The following is a 27,278-nucleotide window of genomic DNA, read 5'->3' as shown; positions in this document are numbered from 1 at the left end:
CCTCAAGGTGGACACAAAGCACCGCCAAGCTTCTAATTTATCCCTCCCTGCCACATTTCCCCTTTGGTAACCATAAGTTTGTTTTCTAAATCTGCATGATTGTTTTATAAATAAGTTCATTTGTATAATTTTTAAAAAATTAGATTCCCTGTATGAGTGATATCATATGATATTTGTCTTTCTCTGTCTGACTTACTTCACTTAGTATGGTAATCTCTAGGTCCATGCATGTTGCTGCAAATAGCATGATTTCATTCGTTTTTATGGCTGAGTAATATTCCATTGTATATATGTACCACATCTTCTTTATCCATTCCTCTATTGATGGGCATTTAGGTTGCTTCCATGTCTTGGCTGTTGTAAATAGAGCTGCAATGAACATTGGGGGTCCATGTATCTTTTCGAACCATGGTTTTCTCTGGATAAATGCCCAGGAGTGGGATTGCTAGATCATATGGTAGTTCTATTTGTAGTTTTTTAAGGAACCTCCATACCGTTCACCATAGTGGCTGCACCAATTTACATTCCCACCAACAGTGTAGGAGGGTTCCCTGTTCTCCACACCCTCTCCAGCATTTATTGGTTGTAGACTTTTTGATGATGGCCATTCTGACCAGTGCGAGCTGATACCTCGTTGTAGTTTTGATTTGTATTTCTCCCATAATTCGTGATGTTGAGCATCTTTTCGGCCATCTGTATGTCTTCTTTGGAGAAATGTCTATTTAGATCATCTGCCCATTTTTTGATTGGGTTGTTTCTTTTATTTCAGAAGATGAGATTAGGAACCCCAAATCAAATTGGACTATTGTTAGGGTAGTTTGGAGCTCAACAATGAATCAAGGCCCTAAAATCACCCTGTAATTACACCTAAGGCATAGGAATTGAACTTTCTGGTTAAAGATTTTGAGACTTTTTATTCAGTCCTAATTTTTTAGACGGATATGTTTATTTCTTTTCTATCAAGCATTTGAGCAGCAAACATCTTTTCCATTTCTTTAGGAAAGGTATATTTTCTTTAGAGAGGTATATTTAGCTTGCAAGGGATTAGTTTTAGAGCAACGTGGTTTCATTAGTTTTGCCACGAGGCCTTTGATCCATCTCTAAGCAGATGTACACAAACCAAGTTCTGTGGCTAGAAAATTACCAAATTGGAAGGTGGGTGTCTCTCAGGGCTTCTGCCCCGGGCAACCAGAACTAAGCCCAAATGATTCCTCATGAGAAATATGCATTTTACTACTTGATGACAAGCAGCCATTTTTTGTTGTTGCTGTTTCTCTGTCCAATTTTCTTCATAATCACAAAGCCATTCCGGTAGGCTTTCACAGTTCTGTGTGTAATTTAAGGTTTGCTGTTAAACATACGTTATCTGCAGGAAAACCACAACAAAGAATGAGACAAGAAGTGATGGAAAGGGCAAAGCAGAATCACAGAGTTCCTTCTGACTTTCATGATTAGAACCTGAATGTCCCCTGTCATTGTCTGTGTTGATCAAATTGACCAGATAATGGCCACATTGTCACCGAACGCTATGCCAGCCTGAAGCTGAGAATTTTTATTTGGGCTTTGCTTAATTGAAGCGTAACTCCTTATCTCACTCATCTCCATGATTTAGTGCTGATTAAAACTAAATCTTTGGACTGTTCATCAGGTCCAAACATTTTCCTGATGATTAGGAGCTATTTTTGAGAAATGGAAGGGTGGCCTCAATTGGTGATGGAGTTCTGCAAAATCGGTCAGGTTCGTCATCGATTTTCTTGCAAATACAGGGAATTCCCAGGCAGTCCAGTGATTAGGACTCCTCTTTCTCTCTGCCGAGGGCCTGGGTTCAATCCCTGGTCGGGGAACTAAGATCCCCCAAGCCGTGGGGCCCGGCCAGAAAACAAACTAAGAAACAAAAACAGCTGGATTGTCCTTACAAATACAGACAGCTCCTTGGGGGGAAAAAACAAACACACAAACAATCAAAATGTAAGGATAAATTATTGGATAGATCTAGTAAAATTATAAAAACATAAAGTCTTCCCCAGGTTCAACTGGATATGTACGGTTTTATAAAATAATTTTCACTACTATATAAATAGGGTAAAAACTATAATAAGATCTCTATAAATACAAAATTGTAGTTTTACCACAATGCAGTAAGGTCACATTTGCTTAGCTATTGTTTTTACAAAGTCTTACTTTATGTATACATTCTACTTACAGATTCCATGAAAGCTTCAATTGATGTCCTAAGAATGTGACTTGTCTGAAAATATTCCAGAGAGAAACATGTATGATTAATTGGTCATGCCTTGCTTGTATTTTTAAAAGGAGTTATGGTTTCATTCAAAACTTGCAACTATTTTAGGAGATTTTTAAAAATCCAATCCAGTAACCTAGTATTATGTCTATTTTATCTTTTCAAAGAATTTGGGCTAATGACTTTAATATTTAAATTGTACTTTATTGCTCTCAGGAGAACATCATCAAATTTCAGGTCGGTGTTTATCGCATGCTCATGCCTCTCCAAAATCGAGAGAACACAGTGACTTTAAAAACTGAAAATCACAATAAGCGATAAATTACATTTTCCAAAACTAGGCTATATATCAACATCCAAGTAATCCATGGCCTTCTTCTTTAAAGGAAGTTAAATAAAGTTCATATGCCTTTCCGTGCAACTATGAATTGAACCAAAATGAATACTTTTGGAGCCAAAAATATGTTCAGTCCAATACGAAATGTTGAATGTGTTTCACAATCCTGTGGGATGATGAAAGTGGGAACCTACCAAAATGGAAAGTGCTGTTCTATCCACAGAAAGTATAAGTCTGTGAAAGAAAGCATTTTCTCTCCTGGCCGCTTAAAATGACTGCACGTTCACTGAGCTCGTATTATAGTGTAAAATTCAGCAGAAGGGTGTGTTTGCCAGAACACATGAGGATGGCAGTGTAAGGAGAATGTCCCTTTTTATATCTCATTCATTTATTTTAATCAGATCCTCCCAATATCTTAGCTAAGTCTTATCTTCAACTACTTTGGCATGTGTTGATTTAGGTAGCTACCTTCAAAGCAGTATTCCTCTGCTTATTTCCTCTTGACGTCTGATAAAAGAAAACTAAACTTTTGTTGAGTGCCCATTTGTGCCCAACCCTATATAGACATTGGAGATACACCAATGGTTAAGACATAAATCTTGTCACCAAATCATTATAGTCTCAGGTCTTTAAGAAATGTGAAGAGCGAGTTTTGGTATGTTGATCCCATTCTTTTTGGAAGCAACGTGGGTCTGAACAGGGAACATCTCTATAAATAGTTGGTGATACAGGTCACTCAGATACTACTCTGTCACTTTGCATGAGTCACTTACACTATCTGAGGCCCAATCTTCTCATTTGGTAAATGATTTCCCCAGACTAAACTAATATCTTCTGCTCTGTCCTGTAACACTGTCTTGAAGCTCTTCTAAGCACCTGAAACCCTATATTGCTGAAAGATGACTTAACTCCTCTTCGTAGATTCTACAATTGGCATAGTATCTGGAACATCGTGGTCACTCAAAAACAAAAATTTACTGAATGAATGACATCCGATGATAAAATTCATTCATTCATTTAAAGAGTAGAAGGACTTCCCTGGTGGCACAGTGGATAAGACTCCGCGTTCACAATGTAGGGAGCCCAGGTTCGATCCCTGGTCAGGGAACTAGATCCCACATGCATGCCGCAACTAAGAGTTCACATGCCACAACTAAGGAGCCCACGAGCCGCAACTAAGGAGCCTGCCTGCCGCAACTAAGGAGCCCACCTCCTGCAACTAAGGAACCCACCTCCTGCAACTAAGACCTGGTGCAACCAAATAAATAAATAAATATTAAAAATAAAAAAAAATAAATAGTAGAATCTTCTTTCCAAGTTGAAAAATCATACATGGAGACAATAAATCAAGTGAAAGGAGACTTTCTCTGACCAAAGTCAAGAGTGACAGGGCCCAGAGGCCAGCCTCTCCTCCCCATTTCTGCCCTTCTGTCCCAAACCACAGTCATAATCTGAAGTTCTCTGAAAGGCTTAGACTTCTGCGGTACACATTTTAAAAACCACTGGATTTCATCATCTCTTAGGACTAGTCCTAGAATTGTACAGTTGAAAGTTAAGTACAGTGAAGGGCATTTAAATATTGAAATTTGATCTCCTCAGTTGCATTTGAGGAATCGATCTGCTTTCTAAAAGGCTTGCCTTTCCCAAAGTGAATAATTTACACATAAGAACTTGCTGACCAGTTAGTTCACAGTTGACTTACCTTAATCTGGGAGAACAGCAACTTGCCCTCCCAGGGTGGTGGGTTTAACAGACCTTTTCACTTATTTCTGGGTGTTTTCTAGTGCAAGGCAGGGGTAATGCAGTCCTGGGACAGATTGACTGCTGTCAGTTAACCTCAAGAAATAAGTGCATGGCCTGACACAAAAGTATCTTCTGCTTCTGGTTATTTTTAATGTCAAAACTTTACAGAATGTCTTCATAGGGAAGCTCAGTTTAAATGGAAAACAGATTTTCACTTTTATCACCAAGTCATGTGCCTGCCCAATTTTCAAATACTGTCTCTGTTACAAACCTTCATTCTTCTCGGAACCCGGATTCTACATGGTCCAACATTAGCAACAGGTGGATGTCAATTTAGACTGAGCTGGCCCCTTAATTTCCTCAGTGGCCAAGAGGAAATTCCTAAGGGTAATCAAGGATTTATATGATTGTCTGAGGTCTTAAATTTTTAGGCATTATTTAAGTCCATCAATCAAGTTTTTATTTTGAAGTACAGACATCCATATACATGTAAATGACTTGGAGAAATGGAGCTAATGTTCATGACCCTGTATCATATTTCTGCATTGCCCAGGGGAAAATGACACACACGTGCACACCCCAGCACAGAAAGAAATCAATATTGATTTGGCAACCATATACTTTCTGAGATCACTACAGACACAGTTATTATAAACTAGATAATTTCCACATCTTTCTTTATTTCAGCTTATCCCCTACAACATGAGTCTGGCATAGAGTCTAAGGAATTTCTCATTGAACTAGTGCACTCATTAGTCATCTGAAAGATTTAAAAGTCAGCTTATATTTCAATAGTCTTCAGGATACTATGCATAGACCTACCATATTTATTTTACTGGGTTTGGGAACACAAGGAAAACTAAATCTTATGCACATCACATAGCTAAATTGTGTGTGTGTGTGTGTGTGTGTCTTGTACAAGGAATTAAATTTTTAAGTGGTAGAAATGTGAAAACTGAAGTTCAGAGTTGAAATTTACACATGCCTTCGTGGAAAAATAATCATTTAATCTGAAGTAGACGTCTATATGCTGGACGTTTTGAGTATGGCTGAAAATGTAATGTTTTTCCGTTTTGAGATTGAGCTATAGGTAACATAAGGTCACTGGTTTTGTCCTCTGTATAAGTGCAGTGCAAAAGGCCCGTTTACGATATAATTTTAGGGAGCCTTGGCAATGAGAATGAAAAACACAAAAATTCTCTTTTTTTTTTCATGATTAGTGAAGGTGTCCACTTAGAGATGACACATTCTTTAGAAGTGACTGAAGATCAGCTTTTTTGCTAGCTGATGCACGCTCTCACACTCTCTCTCCCTCTCTCCCCCCTTCTCCCCACCTCCCCGCCTCCCCCTTCCCCCTCTCGTGTCCCTCCCTCCCTTTTCTCCTTCCTCTCCTTTATTCTCTTTCTCTGTCTCTGTTTCTCTCTGTCTCTGTTTCTCTCTATCTGTCTCTCTCTCACACACAACAGTGAATGAGTCATATTCTCCATCAAACTGTCATGCAGTTGGAGGGTAGGTGAGGAAATTCATCATGAGTGTTTCATTTATAAAGTAACTTCATCTCCGTCTGATAAACAGTGAGTCAGGACGACATGATAACACAGGTTGCTAGTCTAGGACTGAAATATGATCACCTGTGTTTTTACAGCATTCCTTTTTTTTTAAAAAAAAGGTCTTAAAAATGAAAGCTCTCCTTTATGTTAAGGATTTTTTTTTTTCTGTCTCTGTTAAGGGGCAAAAGGGGGTGTTTAACTCTTTGAAAACCCTTTCCCAATTAATCGTGTACCAAGAGAGAATCCTGCAGCTGACAAATACAGCAGCCTTTGTAATGACAGTAAGTGACAAATAGGTTAACCACAGGCCAGTTTCAAGGCAGAAAAAGACATCTAAAGAAAATCACTATAATAAACAACTTCCTCCACTCTTTGGCAAAAGGAGATGATGGGATGGCGGGGGACCAGGCGGACAGGCACGTTGATCACTGAGTTGACAGTGTGCAAGCATCGCTGACAGAGACTTACCTTCTCATCCAGCTCCTTCCTTGTGACCCTGCTGTCTGCATCCCCCGCCCCCCGCAAGGGGAAGGAGCTGAAATGAGTAAAGATGTGCCTCACGATAAAATCAGTGTAAGGGAAAGGAGATTATCCAAGGAGCAGGGATGGAGTGAAGACACAAAACACAAAAGAGGCAAAGAAGTAATGGAGAATAAATTCAGAACAGATGATAGGAAACTCCAGACTCCAGAGGACGATTCATATGTGCTTTCATGATGCCACATCATTTGTCTAGAGATTGCCATTTGCTATTTGAAGTGCAGGCCTCCAGTTAATTCATGGCAAATACTTCTGTGACAGGTCGGAGAACACTATTTCTCTTCACTAAACTCTGAGGAATGTTGATGAGTTGAATTAGAACTGTAGTCGGGGTTCAATGTGTCAGCCCACACCTTTGAAGCTGCCTCACAGATGTACTTCCAAGGCCCCGATCGGGGTCTTTGTGGTGCTGTGTCTTGTCAAATCCAACTCACTCACACCTAATAGCAGTGGTGATACCTGGTCATGTTTTTCAGGCTTTGAAGCAAATAAGAAGACAAAGACAACTGGCTGATTTTTCACATCACGAGGTGTCCAAAAAATCACAGGATTATACAAAAACAGGAATTTACACTACAAAACTATCCCTTCCCTGACTTAGTCAACACGTAATGTATGGCGAAATTCATCATTTATCGGAAGGGGTCAATCTATAAAGTAGGTTGTATTTCAGCCGTTAAAACAATGGTGAAATCCAACAGTTCTATAAATGCAGGGGAAAATGGATTGAGGAGATTAAAAATCATGTATCCTTAAGTCAGATATTAGCGTGTTCAAGAAACAACATTTTCAGGTTGGAACCCGATAGCACAATGTAAATGTTATAGCATGCTCTTGGATCCCGGTGACAACGTCTTTTCAACGGTTCATCCAGTCTTTAGAACTTTAAATTAGAATCCTAGATGTGACATTTCAGAGCTGGAGATGCAGTGTCCCAAGAGTTAAGATGTCAAGTTTGGGAGTCGGACAATATCAGAGACTTGAGTTCCCAGTGTTGCTACTTACTAGCTATGTGGCCTTGTGTATTGGTGCATTCATCTACAGTACTAAGATATTAACAGCACTGTGCCTACCTCATAGTATTGTTATCTGCTTTATTTTTTTTTTAATATTTATTTATTTGGTTGCCTTAGGTCTTCGTTGCGGCAGGCAGGCTCCTTAGTTGCGGCTCGAGGGCTCCTTAGTTGCGGCTTGCCGGCTCCTTAGTTGCGGCATGCATGTGGGATCTAGTTCCTGGACCAGGGATCAAACCCGGGTCCCCTGCTTTGGCAGCGCAGAGTCTTATCCACTGTGCCACCAGGGAAGTCCCGAGTGGTGTTGTCAGCTTTAAATGAGATAATGCTTGTACAGTGCTTTGCCTGGCATAACACACTAAGTATTGCTGCTGTTATTTTTTAAAGCGATCAAGTACATTACTGAAGACAAGAAATAAGCTTCCAAGCATGCACTAAATAAAAAGTCGGTCTTCAGAACCTATGCATAACTCTTTAGTTTCCATGGGAGAATTAGGACAACTTCCTTAAAAGGAAAAATGGGCCTTAAGTAATGAAACAAAAATGAAGCTGATTGAAGGCATTTATAGTTTGCACATTACAAATTAAAAGTGGGAGCGACAGAAAGCAAGCTGTTTACCCAAGACTACTCAATGTGTCCTTTGTTTTAACTTTGTGTGCCCCAAGCGGAACCTGCATCCCCCTTCCTTCGGAGGGCAGTTGGTAGAGTCCAGCCCCGTCGTCTGTGGTTTTCCAACTTAAGAAGCTGTAAATTTTATAGCTCCGCACCCTGCGGTCAGAGCCGCTGAGTGCTGTGTCTGAAGTCAGGTGGTTGGTGTGTTAAAGGTAGACACTGCACAGTTCTACTGAGGACCTGGAAGCATTTAAGGAGGTTGCTTGCCAACTGTAAGTTAGAGACCCAGTGCCAGTTGGCTGGAAAATCCTCTGGACTAAGTCCAGTTAAGTAGACTGAATTGCTGGCGGTCTTTCCAAACTTGTGCGTTTCACAGCTGGGCTATACAGTCCGACAGGCAGCACGGGGCGTTATTGTGATGTTGTGCTCTGATGGGGGGTGGGGGAGGGTTGTGGCATCCATGTGACCTGGAGGGCCTTTGTGTTCTCCACTAGTGCTGAAAAAAGTTATTGACTGCGCTTGACAGGGTCACTGAAAATATTTCTAAATAGATGTGAGTGATGGGAATTAGCATTTTCAAATGACGTATTGTTTCAGATGTGTTCATTCCTCGGCATCCTCAGAGGCAGTTAGAATCTTAGCTATGCGGTTATCACACGTCGTCCCACGGTCCTGCTTCCGAGCTTCGGGTGGTCGCACTGTCTGTGGTCAAGGTGATGGTCATGGTCACACTGAGGTACTTAGGTATAGCCAAGCCTGCCAAGTTAGTGGGTGTCATCTCCACTAAGAGGAGTGGGCAAAGTCATTGTTAGACCACAGGACCATTTAGAATTTGGAACATTTTTCATTGTGTCTTAAAACTGATGCAGGTGAGAAAACCTCAGCCTTAAGGTTGGGCAGAGGTGGCTTCATGGACGTGGAACCCGCAAAGTCACAGGGGACCTTGGACCCAGAAGTGCCTTATGTTTGGTTTACTGTTGTTCTGTTGTCACCAGCTTGAAATCCTTAATCATTTTTTTAAACAAGGGGCCTTGCATTTCCATTTTGCTCTGGGCCCCACAAATTATGTAGCCATTCCTGAGGGTGGGATTGACTTTTTTTTTCTTTTTTTAACAAAGTCCAGTCTTTTTTCAGAATGGGGTAAAGAAGGGACTTAGAGATTCTTTCAGCCAGACGATCAGTCTATTTCCAAAGGATTCGCTATTGCAAGCATCAAACAAAAAGATAAGACAACTTCTGTGTTTTCCATTCTTGGTTACCTTGTTCCTCATACAGGATTAGGAAAAGGGCAGAGAATGCCTAAATTATCACAGAGAAGCAAATAATGTAATTGGCAAATACTCATCATTTATATATTTGATCTTGGTGTCTATTTGTTTAAATAATTACTTTCTTTAAGAAGGCTTTATGAGCTGATGTTAAAGTAAATTCTAAAGTCAGCTTTCTGCTGGTTTACACAAATATTGTCCTTCAGCCTACGTGATTACACATAGAACTCTCCTGTGACCTTACAGATACACACACATTATAGTGAAGCCGTGAGTCATTTGATTTTTTTAAAAGTTGAGAGTCTTATTCATTTGTGCATTCAATGAGTGCATTAATATGTCCAACAAACAAAATATAAACAATATGTCCTGTAGGCCATTGGCTGTAGAACTGTACTAGTAATATGGCAATGACCAGCTACGACATATGTTATGAGTTAGTAATTTAAAGTTGCATAATTTTGTGCACATTTACAGTAAATCGTGGGAGTTATTTCTCTTCTTGCCATGGCTGCATAAGTAAGCTTCTTTTATTACCTTGATAGTATGAAATGGATTAGTTGCCTTCTTGCTATTAACTACTTTTAGCTCAGATGTTTTACTTTTCAGAGGATCTTTACATATTTTTGCTTTACCTAAGGGAAGGACGGTGGGAAAATCAATATAAAAGTTTGTCCTTTTGGGGGGAATAGACATTCTCAAAGAAAACAAATTCTTTTGTGGCTTCTTGGCGGGAATCATCACCAAAATACTTCATTAATTAAGTAACAGCCACACAGTTTCCTTAGGTAGTCATGTGATCCCCTCCCCCCAAGTTCACAGTAACATTTGATTTCCCTTGGCAGGTTATATGGCACTTTGTTTTTAACCTCTTAAGTAACCATATTATTTTTGAGCGTGGATGTGTCCATCTCCTCCGCTAGAGAATATGGCTTCTCCTCATCCCTAGAGAGCCATGATCATGGAAATCCGAAGAGATGATGGCGGCTTAGACCAAGGAAGCAGCAGTAGCAATAGATAAAGTGAGACGTGGTCAGATTTGAGTAATATTGAAAGTAAAGATAACACCATTTCTTGGTCGATTAGGTGTGGGGTGTGAGTAAAAGAGAGGAGATCAACTTTCTATTTTAGCCCGAACAATTAGAAGGATTGGGTTGCCATTTTGTGAGACTGGGAAGAACAGCCTTTCAGAGAACAGGGAGGAAAATCCCGAGTTCATTGTTGGACTTTGTTTACCTTTTAAACATCCAAGTAGAGATGCTCAATAGACAGTTAACTATGTGAATGTGGAGGTCAGAGGATGGGTTTCATTTACAGCTGTGCTGTCCCATATGGTAGCCACTACTCACATGTGGTTCTTTAAGTTTAGATTTAGATTAAATTAAACATAACGTCTTACTCTTCAATCACAATGTATACTAGTGCTCAAGAGCCACATGTGGCTTGCGGCTGCCACGTGGAACAACACAGGTTTATAGTATAATACTTGTCATCATTGCAGAAAGTTCTATTGGAAAGCGCTGGTGTAGAGTTATGAATTTGGGAGTGGTCAACCTGTAGATTGCACTTAAACTACAGGACTGGATGAGATCACCTAGAGGGGTGAGTATAGAAAAAAAAGAGGTCGAGAGGTTGGAAGTCAATTTGACATTGAATCATTAGGAAATAAGGATTCAGCAAAAGAAACTAGGAATGAAGGTCGGTCGGTCAGTAAGGGAGGAAAAGAACTGAAATGATGGGTTTCTAATAGCGAAAACAGGAGGAAGTGATCAGCTATGTCCAGTGCTTGTGATTGGTTGAGTAAGACAAAGCCGTTGACTGTTGGAAGTGACAAGGTGCCCTTGAAAGAGAGGTTTCAGTGATGTGGTGCAGAGGCGTGCCTGAGAAAGAGGGACCACGGGAGAATGAGGAATATGCGGAGATCCAAAGTCAAGGCAACTCTTAGAGGGATTTTTGCTATAAAGGGAAACAGTGAATGTGAGCTGGAAGTGTATGTAGAGGTGAGATCATTTTTTTCCTCTTGAGATGAGGGATATAATAGCATGTTCATGTGCTTATCGAATGATCCAATAGACGGGGACATTTCAATAAGGCTCAAGAGAGAGGGGACGACACTAGCAGTGACGCCCTTAAGTAGGTGAGGGAAGATGGGATCCAGGGCAATAGTGGACAACCCGGGCTGAGCATCCTGGGAGGAGCCAGGACAGGACATCCTGGGTAACAGAAGGAGAGGAGGAATGTGTGGGTCCAGACGCAGAAACACATTTGATGGGAGAGAGTGCCTACGTTCTCTTCTTGGTGGTAGCATCAATAATATTTTATGGATTGCTTTACTGGAAGCCTAGGGAAACTTGACATCTTGGTTGTTTTTGTTTGTTTAATAGTGATGACACTTTGACCTTCACAGTCCTTTTTTTCTCTCCCTCTCTTAAATGCATCCTGCTGTTCACAGCAACATTTTAAAATTTTTACAGTGAAACCACATGCCATGTATGGCCTAGGTTCTAGAATCTGTCTAAAAGGTAAAAGTAGGATATATTTCAAATGCTCATTGAAAATGTGCTAAACCACTCTTAAATCACCAGAACATAAGTCCTTGACATTGAAAAGGCAAGAACTAAAGTTATTTTTTCTTTTCTTTGCATTTCTGCTGGGGATCCCTTTCCCCTGCGGCAGTGGAAGTCAGGATCTAGTCTGAATGTGGGGTGGGGTGGTACTAGGAAGTGGAGCTAAGTGAGTGGATTTCTGTCTCTATCACGCTTGCCCTTGAATTTGTCTATCTTATGTGCATGTGTGATGCAACTCCATTCTATTGTAATATCATCCTGATCTTGAGCCTTAGCTCACGCTAACTCTGATACATTTCACCTGTATTTTACTACCATGCTTGCACACGTGTTGTGCTGCATTACTTTCTTCCCTACAAGATCTCTGCATTACTACTGCATAAAGAAAATAGCAACCAAAAGTGTCACATTTGATATCACTTTAACTCAAGGAGAAATTGAGTTGAAATATCCATGAGCATCAGTATTACCTTCTGAATGTGAAATTCCTCTCAAAATTCTAGCTTGATTGTGAATAAAGCTCTAAAGTGTCTCTGTTTACATAATATCACATGAAGACATTAACAAAAACACTGCAAAAAATCTCAAATAAGGAAAGCATTCTATTTATTCAAAATATATGTAATGTTATAACATAACTGAACACATGATTCCAAGAACAGTTTGTATCACTTAGCTGCAAAAATAAGAAAAGCAAAGACTAGAAAGATCCTCGGAATTCAAAGACTCCTAAGACCTTGATTTTGAGAAGGTTTTCATTGGTGACTAATGAGAATTCGGCACTTGTTGATTTTAATGGTACTACCTGTTGTGTTTTGTTTGCTTTTTGTTTTGGATGGGGGTGAGGGAAACAAAGACCCATCTATTAACAATTTGGTTGTTTCTGGGGCCACCAGGATTTGTTCTGTTGGATGACAAATGATGACTACACCATGGAATCTTCAGAGCAAGCCATAACACTTCTGGAGACATTTAAGCTAATAGCAAAGTGGAAACCATTTTGTAGTATCCTAAGGAGCGGTCTGGTGTAAGGAGGTCCTTGAACTGCTGCCACCCACCCAACTTTAATTGAGGTGGGATCCCACCAGACAGAGATAGAGCCGGGAGTTCCTATTTTTAACGGGAAACCTGTTAAAATTCATTCATGGCTTCTTGGCCATGAATGCCCAGTTCTGGTGGTAACACACGTTTTTCACAAGACACGGGTTGGGAGAAAACCAGCTGTTTGTATTCATGCTTTGAGCTTGAAAGAAAAAACAAAGAGAAGTAGTTAAGAAAAGAGAGGATCAGGAAGGGAGGCAAATAATGTGTTTGCCTACACCAAAAACAAGGTGCTATCCAGACACAGGAAACAAACTTACGGTTACCAAAGGGGAAAGGGGTGGGGGGGGAGGGATAAATCAGGAACTTGGGATGAACAGATACACAGTACTATATATAAAATAGATGAACAACAAGGCCCTACTGTATAGCACAGGGAACTCTACTCAATATCTTGTAATACCTATAATGGAAAAGAATTTGAAAAAGAATATATATACATACACACATATGTGCACACACGCACATATATATACACACACACATATAACAGAATCACTTTGCTACACCTGAAAGTAACACAACATTGTAAATCAACTCTACTCCAAGAAACAAAAATAAAAAGGTGATATCTTACAGTCTTTAGGCACATTTTGTTGGGGGGCCTAGATTCTATTTTAATCTCATTCACCGGTCACCTGTGTGATCTTGCACAAGTTCATTCTTCTCAGTTTTTGTTTTTGTTTTTTTTTTCGATGAAATAATAGACACCTACATTATAGAGTGGTTAGAGGATTCTTGAAATAATGCATAGGAAAAGCCCGGCAGAGTGTCTGACACCTGGGAAGTGCCAGTAAATGACTGCTCTTATTCTAGTAGTCAGACCTGACGGTATCAGATTTATCCCAAGTCCTTGCCCTTTTGAGGTCAAATCCATTCCAGTATATATATTACCAACCACTGCTTCTGATCATATTTCTTTTAGTCTTATCTGCTCATCCTGGGACACAGTTAACAGACACCTACTGTTTGGGCAGATTCTCTTTGGAAATCCTATTGGGAATCTGCCTGGATTCTAAGGTTGATGATAGGGACGCCAAGTGGGGTATTCTAAGGTTTTCTGAGTGCTTCCCTTGTGCCTAGCATCTACTGGCATCCAGGAGAGGGATTATAAGTTGTGGGCCAGGATAAATCATGAAAATCTATATACGCTGATTCAATTTCAACCGTCATCCGTGGAGCACCAGTATGTGTTAGTATCATGCTAGGCTTTCAAGTTTAAAGTGAAGGTTGAGACCTCATAGTATAACCTCTCCTTCAACATAAGGTAAAAATCTATTTTCTTGCCTTATTCATTGGATATGCCTAGAACTGAGGGCTGTGGGCTTATAGCAAATGTCCTGTGTCCCTACTGTCTTTCTAAATCACAGGTCTGGTGCTCTAGAGGTACACATTTTAAAGTGTCATGGGCAAACTTTAAATCAACATAAAACATACTTGGGAACAATGATGTGAACCAGCTTGGAGGTCAAAATGGCATGCAAATATCTCTAAAATGTTCAGTGAGATTTCTGGAATTCCAGGGTCTGACCTGTCTCTTGATCTCTGATTTGTATCTTACACTGTCCAGATTCTGATGCAAGGCAAAAATCCGGGGATATCTTGGAAGTATGCACTTCCCCAGGTCGTGAATGGAACTCAGCCAGCCTCAGAAAGACACAGCCACACCTGGAGTACAGTGCAGTCAGATTGCTCCTTCTCCTGTGGTGGAGGTAGTTGATTTCCTCACTGTCTTCCACGTCTCTCCTTAAACAGGGTCTTTCACCGGTTTGCAGGGCAGAAATAGAGACACAGATGTAGAGCACAAACATGGACACCAAGGGGGGAATAGTGGCGGGCAGGGGGTGGGTGGTGGGATGAATTGGGAGGTTGGGATTGACATATATACACTAATATGTATAAAATAGATAACTAATAAGAACCTGCTGTATAAAAAAATAATTCAAAAAAAATATTACAGCAACAGAAAAAAAAATGAAATTATGTTCTTCTGCTTCAAAGTCATCCATGGCTCCTCTTTGCACTTGGATGAAACCCACGCTCCTCGTCGTGGCCCACTGGACCCCGCATGGTCTGGCCCCCACTTGCCTCAGTTTCCTTTTGTAGAACCCCCCCACCTGCCCTGTTTTTAAAAAAAAAAAAAAAAACCAGGTTCTTTCACTCCAGACGTCTTTCCATTGTATGGTTTAAATAAGCAACAAAAGAACTGTCTTTATGGGAACTGTCACTGTAAGAAAAAAAAAAACAAAACAAATATTATTTGTACTCTTCGGGGATTTTCCTATGTAGAAAGGAACCAACTCACACAAGTCTCAAGTCAGCCACAACCAGGACTCGAAAGTTACGCATCTGAAACTTACAAGGGGGGGGAAATATAAAACATGTGTCCATTTCTTATAAATGTAAGGATTGAGTCATTGATGGATTTTTCAGCTCACAGCTTCGTGTCTTTCTGTCCTGACTTTTCTGTTGTTGTCAGCCTCCCAGTGGGACTTAGAGAAGGTAGGGGCAAGACAGTGAAAGCACACGCAAGGCAGACTTAAGACAGCGATCTGACACGTGGGAGCAGTGGCGTTCCAGCCCCGCAGGGAAATGGATTAAATCTGAGAAACAGCCCTTGTAAGGAAGGAAGAACAACAGCCATCCTCTCAGTGCGTAGAAGGGAGGCATTTTATTTAGGTCCCAAAATATCACATATTGGTTGGTAAGTCAATCTCTGTCACACTTGCCCTTTGGGAAGAAGAATGAGTCCATAAATAAGTCCATGAAACCAAAGCATGAGGCTCATTTCCTCATGCTCAGAGCACCTGGTGACAGCGGGTCTCCCTACTGTATCCATCCCACTGAGCAAACTGGGGCATCTTGGGACCAGAGACAGAGCAGAAAGTGAAGAAATTCTATCTTCAGCTGCCCATGCTAGTTAACAAAATATGAGGAAATACTTCTTTTTAAAAATATATATTCAATAATTAAAAGGGAATATATTTTTTATTAATACACATTTTAAAAGCAATATGCTATAAAGAAGAAAATAATCTCCCATAATCTTTTAATCAGCAATAGCCAATGTTAATACTTTGGTCTATATCATTGTATTCGTTTTCTTAAGCAAACATAAAAACACATGTGTTCCACATACTCACATTGCCACACATGTATCATTTTATGGTTTTTTTTTTTTAACAGAACAGAAACCATAATCTTTATGTTCTTTTTCACGTAGTCTTCGAGCATGAGCAGTTCATGTATCAAATGCTCTTTGAGATCATTCGCAATAACTTCCTGGTATTCCGGAGAGAGCACAGGTTCCTTGGGAAAGAGAGAGATTCAGTCCATTTTCCATTTACAGGGAATAAATACAACCAAGGGGAGGATGCTGGACAAGTGCATTATGGGATTCTCCTTTGCCTTGAGCTAGCAACACCTTCGTGTGACTCACAGACCATAGCATGTCGGAAGTCTAAGAGAAGACAAGTCCAAATGAATACGTTCTCCAGAAGCAAACTCTTAACTTTAGGGAGTCCCAGTATTTTGATCGGTTCCTCCTGAAAGTAAACCCCCTTCAACCTAATCATTCTAGCGGGAGTGACTTTTCACTGTTGCTCAGATTCCATTTTAAGGAAAAGTCCATGTGAATAAAGACAACTGAAAGAGGAGGCAGCGTTCTTATGTGGGGAGCTGACACATACAGTTAATCACACACAAAATAAAGTGTATCTTGATGAGAGGTCCTGAAATGAATATTGAAAACAAGGCAGTGGGGTGAACAGACAGAAACAAAAAACCAGAGTCCTTGCGGACAAGTATGAACACATATTCAGTGAGTTCAACTTTTTGTTTATATATGCACATACTCTCGGGGAAGTATAGAAGATGCTTCATGAAAAAGCAAAATCTTAAAGAGTTTCCACACATAATTCCCCCAAGATTTTTCTTTGAAGAACATTTTCCATTAGATATGTGCAGTGTGAGTTAAAGCTTGTGGGATATTTCCCTCAAACAGATACTGCCCTGTTTTCAAAAGGCTGCCTTTATTACTATATCGTTCTAGAATCCATGGCAGTCTTGAAAACTAAGACGCTACATGTTAAAAAGTATTAAAATATGAAAACTATTATCTTGGGGGGGGCGTGGCATTAGGGTGGAATTCACATGAGTTGTAGATTTTATCAGAAGGAAGTGTTTTCATACAATATTTAGGTTCTGTATCTTCAGTAAAATATCAGAACCCTGGTAAACCCGAAGCTAAACTTGGAAACTAAATGGAATTGGTTATCTGCAATTTTCACTTTGTAACTTCTGATGTCTTATTAGGTTACATAAGTGTCAAGGCCATTTGCTTACGGGATCAAAACACTCAAGTCAATTCCTCATTCTGCAATGCAAGAGCCAAGCCAGCAACTGAACCCAAAATGTGCAATGCCTTCTCCTGCCCTGCCTAGTAAGTCATCTGGAAATGTCTTTCTGGTTGCATCTGTACTTGTGTGCCTTTATTGTTGATAGGAGATGGTTGAAGCCACTGTCGATGCCTCTAATCAAAAGTGATTCAAAGATAGACAGAATACCCCCTGCCCCACCCCCAAAGAAAGGCAATATAAGAAAGGAGACGAGAGTTGCAGTTAAAATATATAACTTGAAAAACACAAATTTGCTTCAGACACTCAGACTGTGGCTATGCCAACATAACCCTTGGGGTAAAGAAAGGCATAAAGGCATCTTTTTTCAACCTTTTCATAGAGACCCCTCTTCTCTGAACTAAAACAGATATTTAACTAACATAGAATCCTATGTTAGTTAAATTTCTGTGTGGTTGTATGCTTAACTTTTATAGAGTCATCCAAGAATTTAAAAATCATATTACTCTGCAACCCATGAAAGCCCAAATGCAAATTACACAGTAGCATGACACAGAGTAAAAAGAAAGGAGTAGAGCCCAAGTGGTAACCCCATTTTTGATGAAGAGACACTGTGGGGAACTCAGTGGGTTTGCTTTTGGATTGATTTTAGCCACACTACTATTTGAGCACTAATTTTAAGTAATGTTCCCAGCCAAATGGAGTCTCTTCTTGTTTGATTTATCTTCTGCCAAATGTATTTATATAGAGTTGACAGGGTCTCTTCTATGGCACTGTTGTGTTCCCTGCTGTTTCCGATCATCTTAATAAGTAGTGTTTGCTTTGTGGTGATGCGATTATATTGCACACTCTTTTTATATACATACATATTTTTTTCCTTGTAAATAGTGTATTTGTCATAATCGTTCGGGGCTTCAGCTCCCCACCAATCCCCTAGGCCCAATTGTCAACTCAGTTTTTCCCTTAGAGTTTGGAACCAGCTGTATCCTGAACACAAAAAGGAGAAAGACATGTGAGGGGCTTCCATGGAATTTTCTCTCTTGCTAAGAAGTGTCTGGCTCTAAAAATATCCCGTGGCTCTAAGACGTGATAACCAGACAGTGTTATTGATCCTTGTGGAATAACCTCTCCCTTAGATGGGGGTGGGTGTGCGTGTGTGTGTGCGCGTGTGCGCACGCATGTGTGTGTACGTTTAGGTACATGTAGGGATTGTCAGTACACTTGAATGGCAAGCTAATATTTTCTTATTTTAAGCCTCCTTTCCATCATTGTTTATCTGCACCAAGAAAAGAAAGGAACCCCATTCGTATGTACATCCTTGAAAAGGGAGAGAGAGCATAGGTCATGCTTAACTCCCAGAACTTTCCTGATGGCTCCACGTAGAAATGATATTCTGTGCAGTAACAAGTTTGCTGGCTCTTTAAAAGCAGAACAGCCCCTGCAGTGACTCTACAGAGTTGGAGTGAAATGGGCAGTATCTTTTGCTTCTTTTCCCTTTTATGCCACCCTACTTTTTTTTTTTTTTTTTCTTTTGGCCTTGCAGTGAGAGGCATGCAGGATCTTAGTTCCCTGACTGGGGATCAAACCTGCGAAGTCCTAACCACTGGACTTCCAGGGAATTCCCTGCAACCCTATTATTTATCTCAGTATTTCCTGTTGAATAATGAGACCTTTTAGGGACTATTCTTCCACAGAGATATACTAGAAATAAGGGCTTAGACAATTAGAGTTCTAAGGACAAAGGAGTTCATCTGATCTAACTCCATTATTTTCCCATGTGATGACCATGTTATATACCCTACGGTACGCCAGGTCCTCAGCTGAGGACTGGAGACGAATAGCCTGTAGTTCCTGCCATCAGTGAACCCACCATCGAATGGAAGAGGTGGATGTGTAAACAGATAATTGAGATGCAGTGAGATATGTGCTATAAAAATGATAAATATAAGAAACGAGTAAGGGGACTTCCCTGGTGGTCCAGCGGTTAGGACTCTGTGCAAGGCACAAGACACGGCCAAAAAAAAAAAAAAAAGGCAATAAGGGAGAAAATGGACAGTGGAGGAATCAGGTCTGTGAGGTCGGGGTTGATTAAAACTAATAATTTCACGATAATATATATCTTTTCTTTGCATCTTACTGTAAGATAAAATGATTGTACAAATATAAGGAATTCTTTTATTTGGTATCATCTCTCTTTAACTAAGATAACATGGCTTATGCAATGTTTTAGAATACTTAAAATCCTAGAACTCATGTACTAAATTCTCTGGACTAACAGAAAGGTCTTTAACCTCACCCCTCAGGCTTGGGGAGGGGCAGGGGAAACCAGAGCAAAAATCATAGGACTAGGAAGATGCAGAAATGCAGAGGTGTAACAAAGACATATTTGGTCTCAGTGATGTTTTTATGCTTTCAAATGATACTTAGAATATTTGTAAACCAAGAGCAGTTTTAGACATTGATGCTTTGAAACGTATCATGATCCTATCTGGTGGCTCTTTTTAATGCTAGGCCTTCAAATCAGAGAATTTCAATTAATCACAGGCAGTTGTTGACAAGGATTCATGGTTTCAGTTGATCATTCTTCAGTGTACACCAAGTCTCAGACAGCTGTGAAAAAAAAAACAGTGACCTGGCAATCTTTAAATAAAGAACTCGAGATTATCTCTCTAACCCATCAGTAAAGTTTAAGGCTAACCAGAAAAAGTAGTCGGGGGAACCACCTACTTAGAAATATTCTTTGTAAGACCCTCTCTGAATGTGCCCCTCTCTCTTTCAGATGCGCGCACACCCACACACACACACACACCCCTCTCTCCCCCTCACTGACCCCTTGTTTCATTAGTCTCATTATTGTACTTTTATTAACTTCTTTGTAGCAATTATCAGAAAGTATCTTCTTTATTTGTTCACATAGCCACCTCTTCCATAGGCTTCTTAATGGGAAAAGCATTGCTTCATTCATTTTTTCCAACCCTAATGCCTAGGAGATCCCGTGGCACAGGGTTTAAGATCCCAGTTGGCTGAATGAATGAATCGCTCACATCTCCAAATGGCACGTTTCTTTGCCTGCAGAGGACAGGAACGTATTTTTCCCCAGAATTATGTGATGATTAAATGTGATTCCCTACAAATGGACCACATTCACATAGGCTTGAAAATCTATAAAAGCAGAATCAGTATGAATTGGCCGTCTTGGTTCTACAGTTGACCTTAGGCTTTCATCAGGTGGTTAATCTTCCACAGTAACTGCTTTGGAATTGATGACCCATGGTCGTAGCTTCACCAGAAGTGATTTTGTCTTTCACCGAAAGCTGGAAGCCAGGCGAATGGAGCGCGTGCAGCAGGTCATGTGCGGGGGGCCAGCAGAGCCGGAAGGTCCAGTGTGTCCAGAAGAAACCCTTCCAGAAGGAGGAGGCGGTATTGCATTCTCTCTGCCCAGTGAGCACACCCACTCAGGTTCAAGTCTGCAACAGCCACGGCTGCCCTCCAGAATGGAGCCCTGGGCCCTGGTCTCAGGTAAGTGGGAAAGGCTTGGAGTCATTGGTCTCGTTCCCCATGGAAATGGAAGGCGACAAAAATATGCGTGGTATCTTTTTTCCCCTAAGAGTGTCTCAGCTGTTTATACCTTTGTGGGAATCACACTGAGTTAATGTGAAATGGGGCATTTTAATTAGCATTTGTAGGGATGCTTATGCAGCCGGAAGTGTGAGAGCCCCTGTACAACAGCTTAGAATACTTCAAAGTGTAATCTCCTAAAAAATTAGAATGTGGAGGCCATTTAGGCTAGACTAGTGAGTGTTGGAGGATTGGCAGATGAAACTGGCTACTGAATTCTCCAAAGCAAACGGAAAATAGCAAGAACTAGGCATAGAAAGGGTATTTAACTCTTGCTTCAATGGCAAGAGGTGCGGTTATTAGACTACAGAGAGGAGTTGGGCGTGAAGTTGGCTCTTGCCACGAACTCCCAATGAAAGGTACAAACTCATGAAGTTGGAAGAGCCCTAGAACTACCTGACGTTCACAACTCAGAGGGTGTCAGCTGGAGGCAGTTTGCCCCCCAGGGGAATTTGGCCGTGGAGACAATTTGATCGTCGCAGCTCTGGAGGATGGTGCTACTGGCATCTGGTTGGTAGAGGGAAACATCCTACAATGCACAGGGCATTGTAAAAAATGTCTAGCCCCCCCCGAAAATTATCTGGTCCAAAATGTGCCAAGAACCCTGGTACACAGCATCCTTGCAGGTGAGAGCCCAGCCTCTGCCAAACCATGGATGGCAAGCCAATTTTAGGGATTAATGCAAAGAAAATGCAGAGGTTTCATCACCTGAGCTATGAAGCCAGGTAGAAGGCCCTGACCACATTTCTACCGAGTTTCCCCATAGGGTGCATTTACATCCTGGAGAGTATTGATTTTGGATGAAGTTTAGCCTTGCACCCTCACACCCCCTTTTATTTGACAACTAAAACCAAATATGTCCTTTTTGAGAACTTACTCAATACGAAAGGGGTCCTTCAGAACTGTGATAGCAGCCAGTTCTTCCATTAGAAACCATGGCTCTGGAAACCATTTGGAAAGCAATTTAAACATTTTACCATGCTGGAAAAAAATCACGATAAATAAGAATTCTATTGAATAAGAATTTAACTACTTGGATGTTATGAACATGAATGAGAGATGTTTAGGGGTGCAGGGCCCTGGTCTGATATCAGACGAATTTGCCCATATCCACAACTTGGCAGACGGTCGATTCATCTTGGTCAAGGTACCTAAGCTCTGTGACTCTCAGACACCTCCTTTGTAAAATGGGATAATAGCAATTATCTCATGGGCTGGTTAGAGGATCATGTGATATAGGCCCTGGTATACACTAAGGTATATCATCATGTGCAGAAGGCATTAAATAAATGTTCTCTGCTGTGGTTTGCAGAGAGATGATTATTATGATATCATCATCATCCTGTCTCCATCTCCCTTAAAAATATGAAGAATGAGAATTCCCATTGGTCCTCTGAGCAGGCTTGGAACGGTGCCCCAGATGTTTGCAAACTCACAAAGAGCCAAGACAAATGGGACCACATCTCGTGCGGCCCTTCTGAGAGGCGAACAAGAAGACTGTAAAGGCCAGGGAGGGGACACGTCCTTTGAGGGCACACCCCAGCCTGGGGCCAAAGTCTTCTAAGTGATCTTGGCAACTTTTGAACTACACATCTGAAAGCCAGGAGATTATTTGCCGCCTTACATATTTCACAGTCCTTGTGAAGGTCAAGACAGTAAGAGTAGAAGAGTATGAGCCCACCGTGCACAGTTACTCCAAATATTTGATGAGTGTCGACTTAATTTTTCCCCAAGAGTTAGCACAATGCCCCGCCTAGAAATAGCAGATGTTAGGGGCAAGAATTGGACACTCCCGCCCCATTTTTATAAATGTCACGGTCTGTTGCCATCCCTGTTGTACATATTATACTTTGCTATTATTCTCCTTGTCCGAAGCACTGACAGTCCTCTTTCACCAATGCCCAGATTGTCTCTGCCTTGTGCCAGAGAGAGATACAGTTACATCAATGAATAGGCCCTGTACCATTTTCCAAATTGTTATCACATGTGCTGTGCACAGAATCCCTCTCTTCTCCATTAAGAATAAAACTCGTCTTCAGACCTGGGGCAACACAGCAACCCCTGGGCATTCAGAATGTTGAAAGGGAACACTAATCTGTACTTAGAGGCTCTGGATGGAGGAAAGATTTATTCTGCTGGCTGCAAGGAATTTTATTGGGCATTTGGTTCTACTGCTTAAAAATTGCTTTGTAAACCCTTCATTAATGCATTCGCCTGGAATTCACCTGGAAGACAGTCTTTTGAGACTAACATGTTACATGCCTTTTTTTAAATCTCAAGTGTTCTAAGACCTGTGGGCGAGGGGTGAGGAAACGTGAAGTCCTGTGTAAAAGTTCTGCGACGGTAGAGGACGTCCCTGAGAGCTTGTGTGCCAGCAGCCCGAGACCAGAATCGCAGGAGGGCTGCGTCCTAGGACGATGTCCCAAGAACAGTCGGCTCCAGTGGGTCGTCTCTTCGTGGAGTGAGGTATGAGTTGAGATGTAGTGCTGGGTTTTTTGGGGAATGCTCAGCTCATCCCCCAGCATCCAAACACTCAATGCTCCTTTCTGTTCCACACATGTATACCAAGTGGCTACTTATTATTCATTCTTCCCTGCTGATTTCTTCCTCACATATTCATAAAGCACCCATCACACTGATTGGGCAGTGCCTGGGCGGTGGAGGTACCAAACCGCCTAAAGCATGTGTATAAAAATACAGGTGGGACTTCCCTGGTGGCGCAGTGGTTGGGAATCCGCCTGCCAATGCAGGGGACCCGGGTTCGAGCCCTGGTCCGGGAAGATCCCACATGCCGCGGAGCAACTAAGCCCGTGCACCGCAACTACCGAGCCTGCGCTCTAGAGCCCGCGAGCCACAACTAGAGAAAGCCCACGCACAGCAACGAAGACCCAACGCAGCCAAAATTAAATAAATTAAATTTTAAAAAAAAGATACAGGTAAGGTAAGCGGAGTGGTAAGCGGAGTGCTGTGGTAGAGGTCTGTGATTCCACGGGAGAGCCTGAGGTCCACCCAGCCCCCGTGTCAGGAGGAAACCTTGGCAGAAGAGACTTTCCAGGGAGTGTGAGCCTGAGGGATGAGCAGGAATCAGGCAAAGACAGGGCCAGGGTTGTTCAGACAGAGGGTGCGCCCTACGCAAGGGAGAGACTGGAGAATATAACGCAGTCAGGGCAGAACTGGGCAGGCGGTCGGGGTGGAAGCTAGAGGTTTCATCAGGCACAGATCGTGAGGGCCGGGGGTGTCGGACTACAGATATATCCTATAAATGCTGGGGAGCTATTTAAAATCTTAAATAAAGCAGTGGAACGAACAATCAGGTTTTCATTTCAGACAGAGGGGAACCCAAAGCCAGAGGCAGGAAAGGCGCTTGCCTGGATATTGCAGTGATGAAAACAAAAGATGAAAGTTTTCCAGGGATGGCGGGAAGCAGGGTCTTTGAGAGTTCCTAAAGAGGCCGGCTGGTACCTTCAGGCATATGTTGGGTAGGGGAGAGGGAAGATTTAAAGATGCCGCCCAGACTTCTAGCTTGGGAAAATCCTTTGAGTTCACAGGCATAGGAAACATGAGAAAAGACGCCAAACCGGAAGTGTACATCAGAAACACAGAAGGCAAGGTCTCTGCTCTTATGGAGTCCACAGTCTGGTGAGCAAGGCAGATGCCAAGAAAGAGAAAAGGTCACTAGTGGGGATGGTGAGGTCCAGTAGCGGAGGGGCTTCTATCCCAACAGCCTCTGGGTCTTTTCCATCAATGCCCTTTCATTCTATGTAGATGACAAGTATAGAGCAACACATCCGCCTCTCTCCTCCTCGCTCATTTTCTTTAAGAGACATTATAACCTAATGGCTAAAGGCATGGGCTTGAATCAGACTTAGCCCATTAAAAAGTAGCCTTCAGTGATTACTACAGGTGTGACCTTGGGCTAAGCCTCACTTTCCTCCTTGGCACCTTGGAGCCAACACTTGCACCTACCTCCCTCATAGAGCTGCTGTAAGTATAAGCTCAGTGTTAGCCTTCATTGTTTATTTATTTTATCTTTATTGAAGTAGAGTTGATTTACAATGTTGTGCTAATTTCTGCTGTACAGCAAAGTGACTCAGTTATACACGTATATACATTCTTTTCTATATTCTTTTCCATTATGGTTTATCCCTGGAGATTGGATATAGTTCCCCGTACTGTACAGCAGGACCTTGTAGTTTATCCATTCTAAATGTAATAATTTGCATCTACTAACCCCAAACTCCCAATCCATCCCTCTCCCTCCACCCCTCTGTTTTGGCAACCACAAGTTTGTTCTCTATATCTGTGTGTCTGTTTCTGTTTCATAGATATGTTCATTTGTGTCATATCTGAGATTCCACATATAAGTGACATCATATGGTATTTGTCTTTCTCTTTCTGACTTATTTCACTTAGTATGATAATCTCTAGATCCATCCATGTTGCTGCAAATTTCATTCTTTTTTATGGCTGAGTAATATTCCATTGCATATATGTACCACGTTTTCTTTATCCATTCATCTGTCAATAGACATTTAGGTTGCTTCCATGTCTTGGCTATTGTGAATAGTGCTGCTATGAACATAGGGGTGCATGTATCATTTTTAATTAAAGTTTTTTGTCTGGTTATATGCTGGATCATGTGGCAATTCTATTTTTAGTTTTCTGAGGAACCTCCATACGGTTTTCCACAGTGCCTGCACCAACTTACATTCCCACCAACAGTGCAGGAGGGTTCCCTTTTCTCCACACCCTCTCCAGCATTTGTTATTTTAGACTTTTTAATAATGGCCATCTGACCAGTGTGAGGTGGTACCTCACTGTAGTTTTGATTTGCATTTCTCTAATAATTAGTGATGTTGAGCATCTCTTCCTGTGCCTATTGGCCATTTGTACGTCTTCTTTGGAGAAATGTTTATTTAGGTCTTCTGCCCATTTTTCAATTGGGTTGTTTGTTTTTTCTGTTGTTAAGTTGTATGAGCTGTTTGTATATTTTGGAGATTAAGCCCGTGTTGGTTGCATCATTTGCAAAAGTTTTCTCCCGTTCCACAGGCTGTCTTTTCGGTTGTTTTATGGTTTCCTTTGCTGTGAAAAACCTTGTAAGTTTGATTAGGTCCCATTTGTTTATTTTTGTTTTTATTTCTATTGCCTTGGGAAGCTGACCTAAGAAAACACTGGTACGATTTATGTCAGAGAATGTTTTGCCTATGCTCTCTAATAGGAGTTTTACAGTGTCATGTTTTATGTTTAAGTCTTTAAGGCATTTTTCATTTCTTATTTTGTTTATTTGGGTTCTCTTTTTCTTCTTGGTGAGTCTGGTCAGAGGTTTGTCAATTTTGTTTACCCTTTCAAAGAACCAGCTCTTGATTTTATTGATTTTTTCTATTGTTTTTTAATCTCTGTTTTATTTCCTCTGATCTGTATTGTTTCCTTCCTTCCGCTGCCTTTAGGTTTACTCTCCTTTTTCTAATTATTTCAGGTAGTAGGTTAGGTTGTTTGAGATTTTTCTTGTTGTTTTGAGGAAGGCAGGTATTGCCAGGAACTTCCCTTTAAGAACTGATTTTGCTGCATCCCATAGATATTGTATGGTTGTGCTTTCATTTCATTTGCTTCAAGGTATTTTTTAGTTTCTTTTTGATTTCCTTGTTGACCCATTGGTTTTTCTAGTAGCACATTGTTTAGTCTCCATGTAATCGGTTTTTTCTCATTTCTTTTCCTATGGTTGATTTCTAGTTTCATGCCATTGCAGTCGTCAGAGAAGATGCTTGAAATAATTTCTATACTCTTAAATGTGTTGAGGTTAGTTTTGTGACCTAGTAGTATATGGTCAATCCTAGAGAATGTTCCATGTGCACTTGAAAAGAATGTGTATTCTGGTTTTTTTTTGTTTTTTTTGGATGTAATGTCCCGAAAATATCAATTAAGTGTAACTGTTCTATTGTATCATTTAGGATCTCTGTTGTCTTACTGATTTTCTGTCTAGAAGATATGTCCATTGATGTGAGTGGGGTGTTAAAGGGAGAGATTGACAGGAATACAATAATAGTTGGAGACTATGTCTGTTTGTATTTGTTTTATGTATTTTGGTGCTCCTGTATTAGGTGCATATATATTGAGGAGTGTAAAATCCTCTTCTTGTATTGAATCCTCTTATCATTATATAGTGTCCTTCTTTAAAACAGAGGCCATAAAGAAAAAGTCTATTTCGTCTGATACAAGTATTGTGACTCCTTCTTTCTTGTCGTTTCTGTTTGTATGAAGTATCTTCTTCCATTCCCTCATTTTCAATCTATTTGTGTCCTTTGCCCTAAGGTGGGTCTCTTGTATTTTAATC

The 27,278-nt window shown here is 40.9% G+C and overlaps 1 protein-coding gene across 1 annotated transcript in view; it reads left to right on the top strand.

Annotated features, from left to right (window-relative positions):
* Positions 1–27,278, top strand: part of ADAMTS18 (ADAM metallopeptidase with thrombospondin type 1 motif 18) — a 425,082-nt gene that overhangs the window by 384,194 nt on the left and 13,610 nt on the right. The window contains exons 22-25 of the mRNA XM_082438969.1: positions 14,545–14,686; positions 17,289–17,415; positions 20,644–20,848; positions 23,228–23,413. Of these exons, the coding sequence (XP_082295095.1) occupies positions 14,545–14,686; positions 17,289–17,415; positions 20,644–20,848; positions 23,228–23,413 (660 nt within the window). The remainder of the gene's footprint in view (positions 1–14,544; positions 14,687–17,288; positions 17,416–20,643; positions 20,849–23,227; positions 23,414–27,278) is intronic.

Source organism: Balaenoptera physalus (assembly GCF_965194825.1).
Source record: "Balaenoptera physalus genome assembly, chromosome: 19".
Taxonomy (NCBI): domain Eukaryota; kingdom Metazoa; phylum Chordata; class Mammalia; order Artiodactyla; family Balaenopteridae; genus Balaenoptera; species Balaenoptera physalus.
The sequence above is the reverse complement of the archived record's forward strand: the minus strand, read 5'-3'. Positions and strand labels throughout refer to the sequence as shown.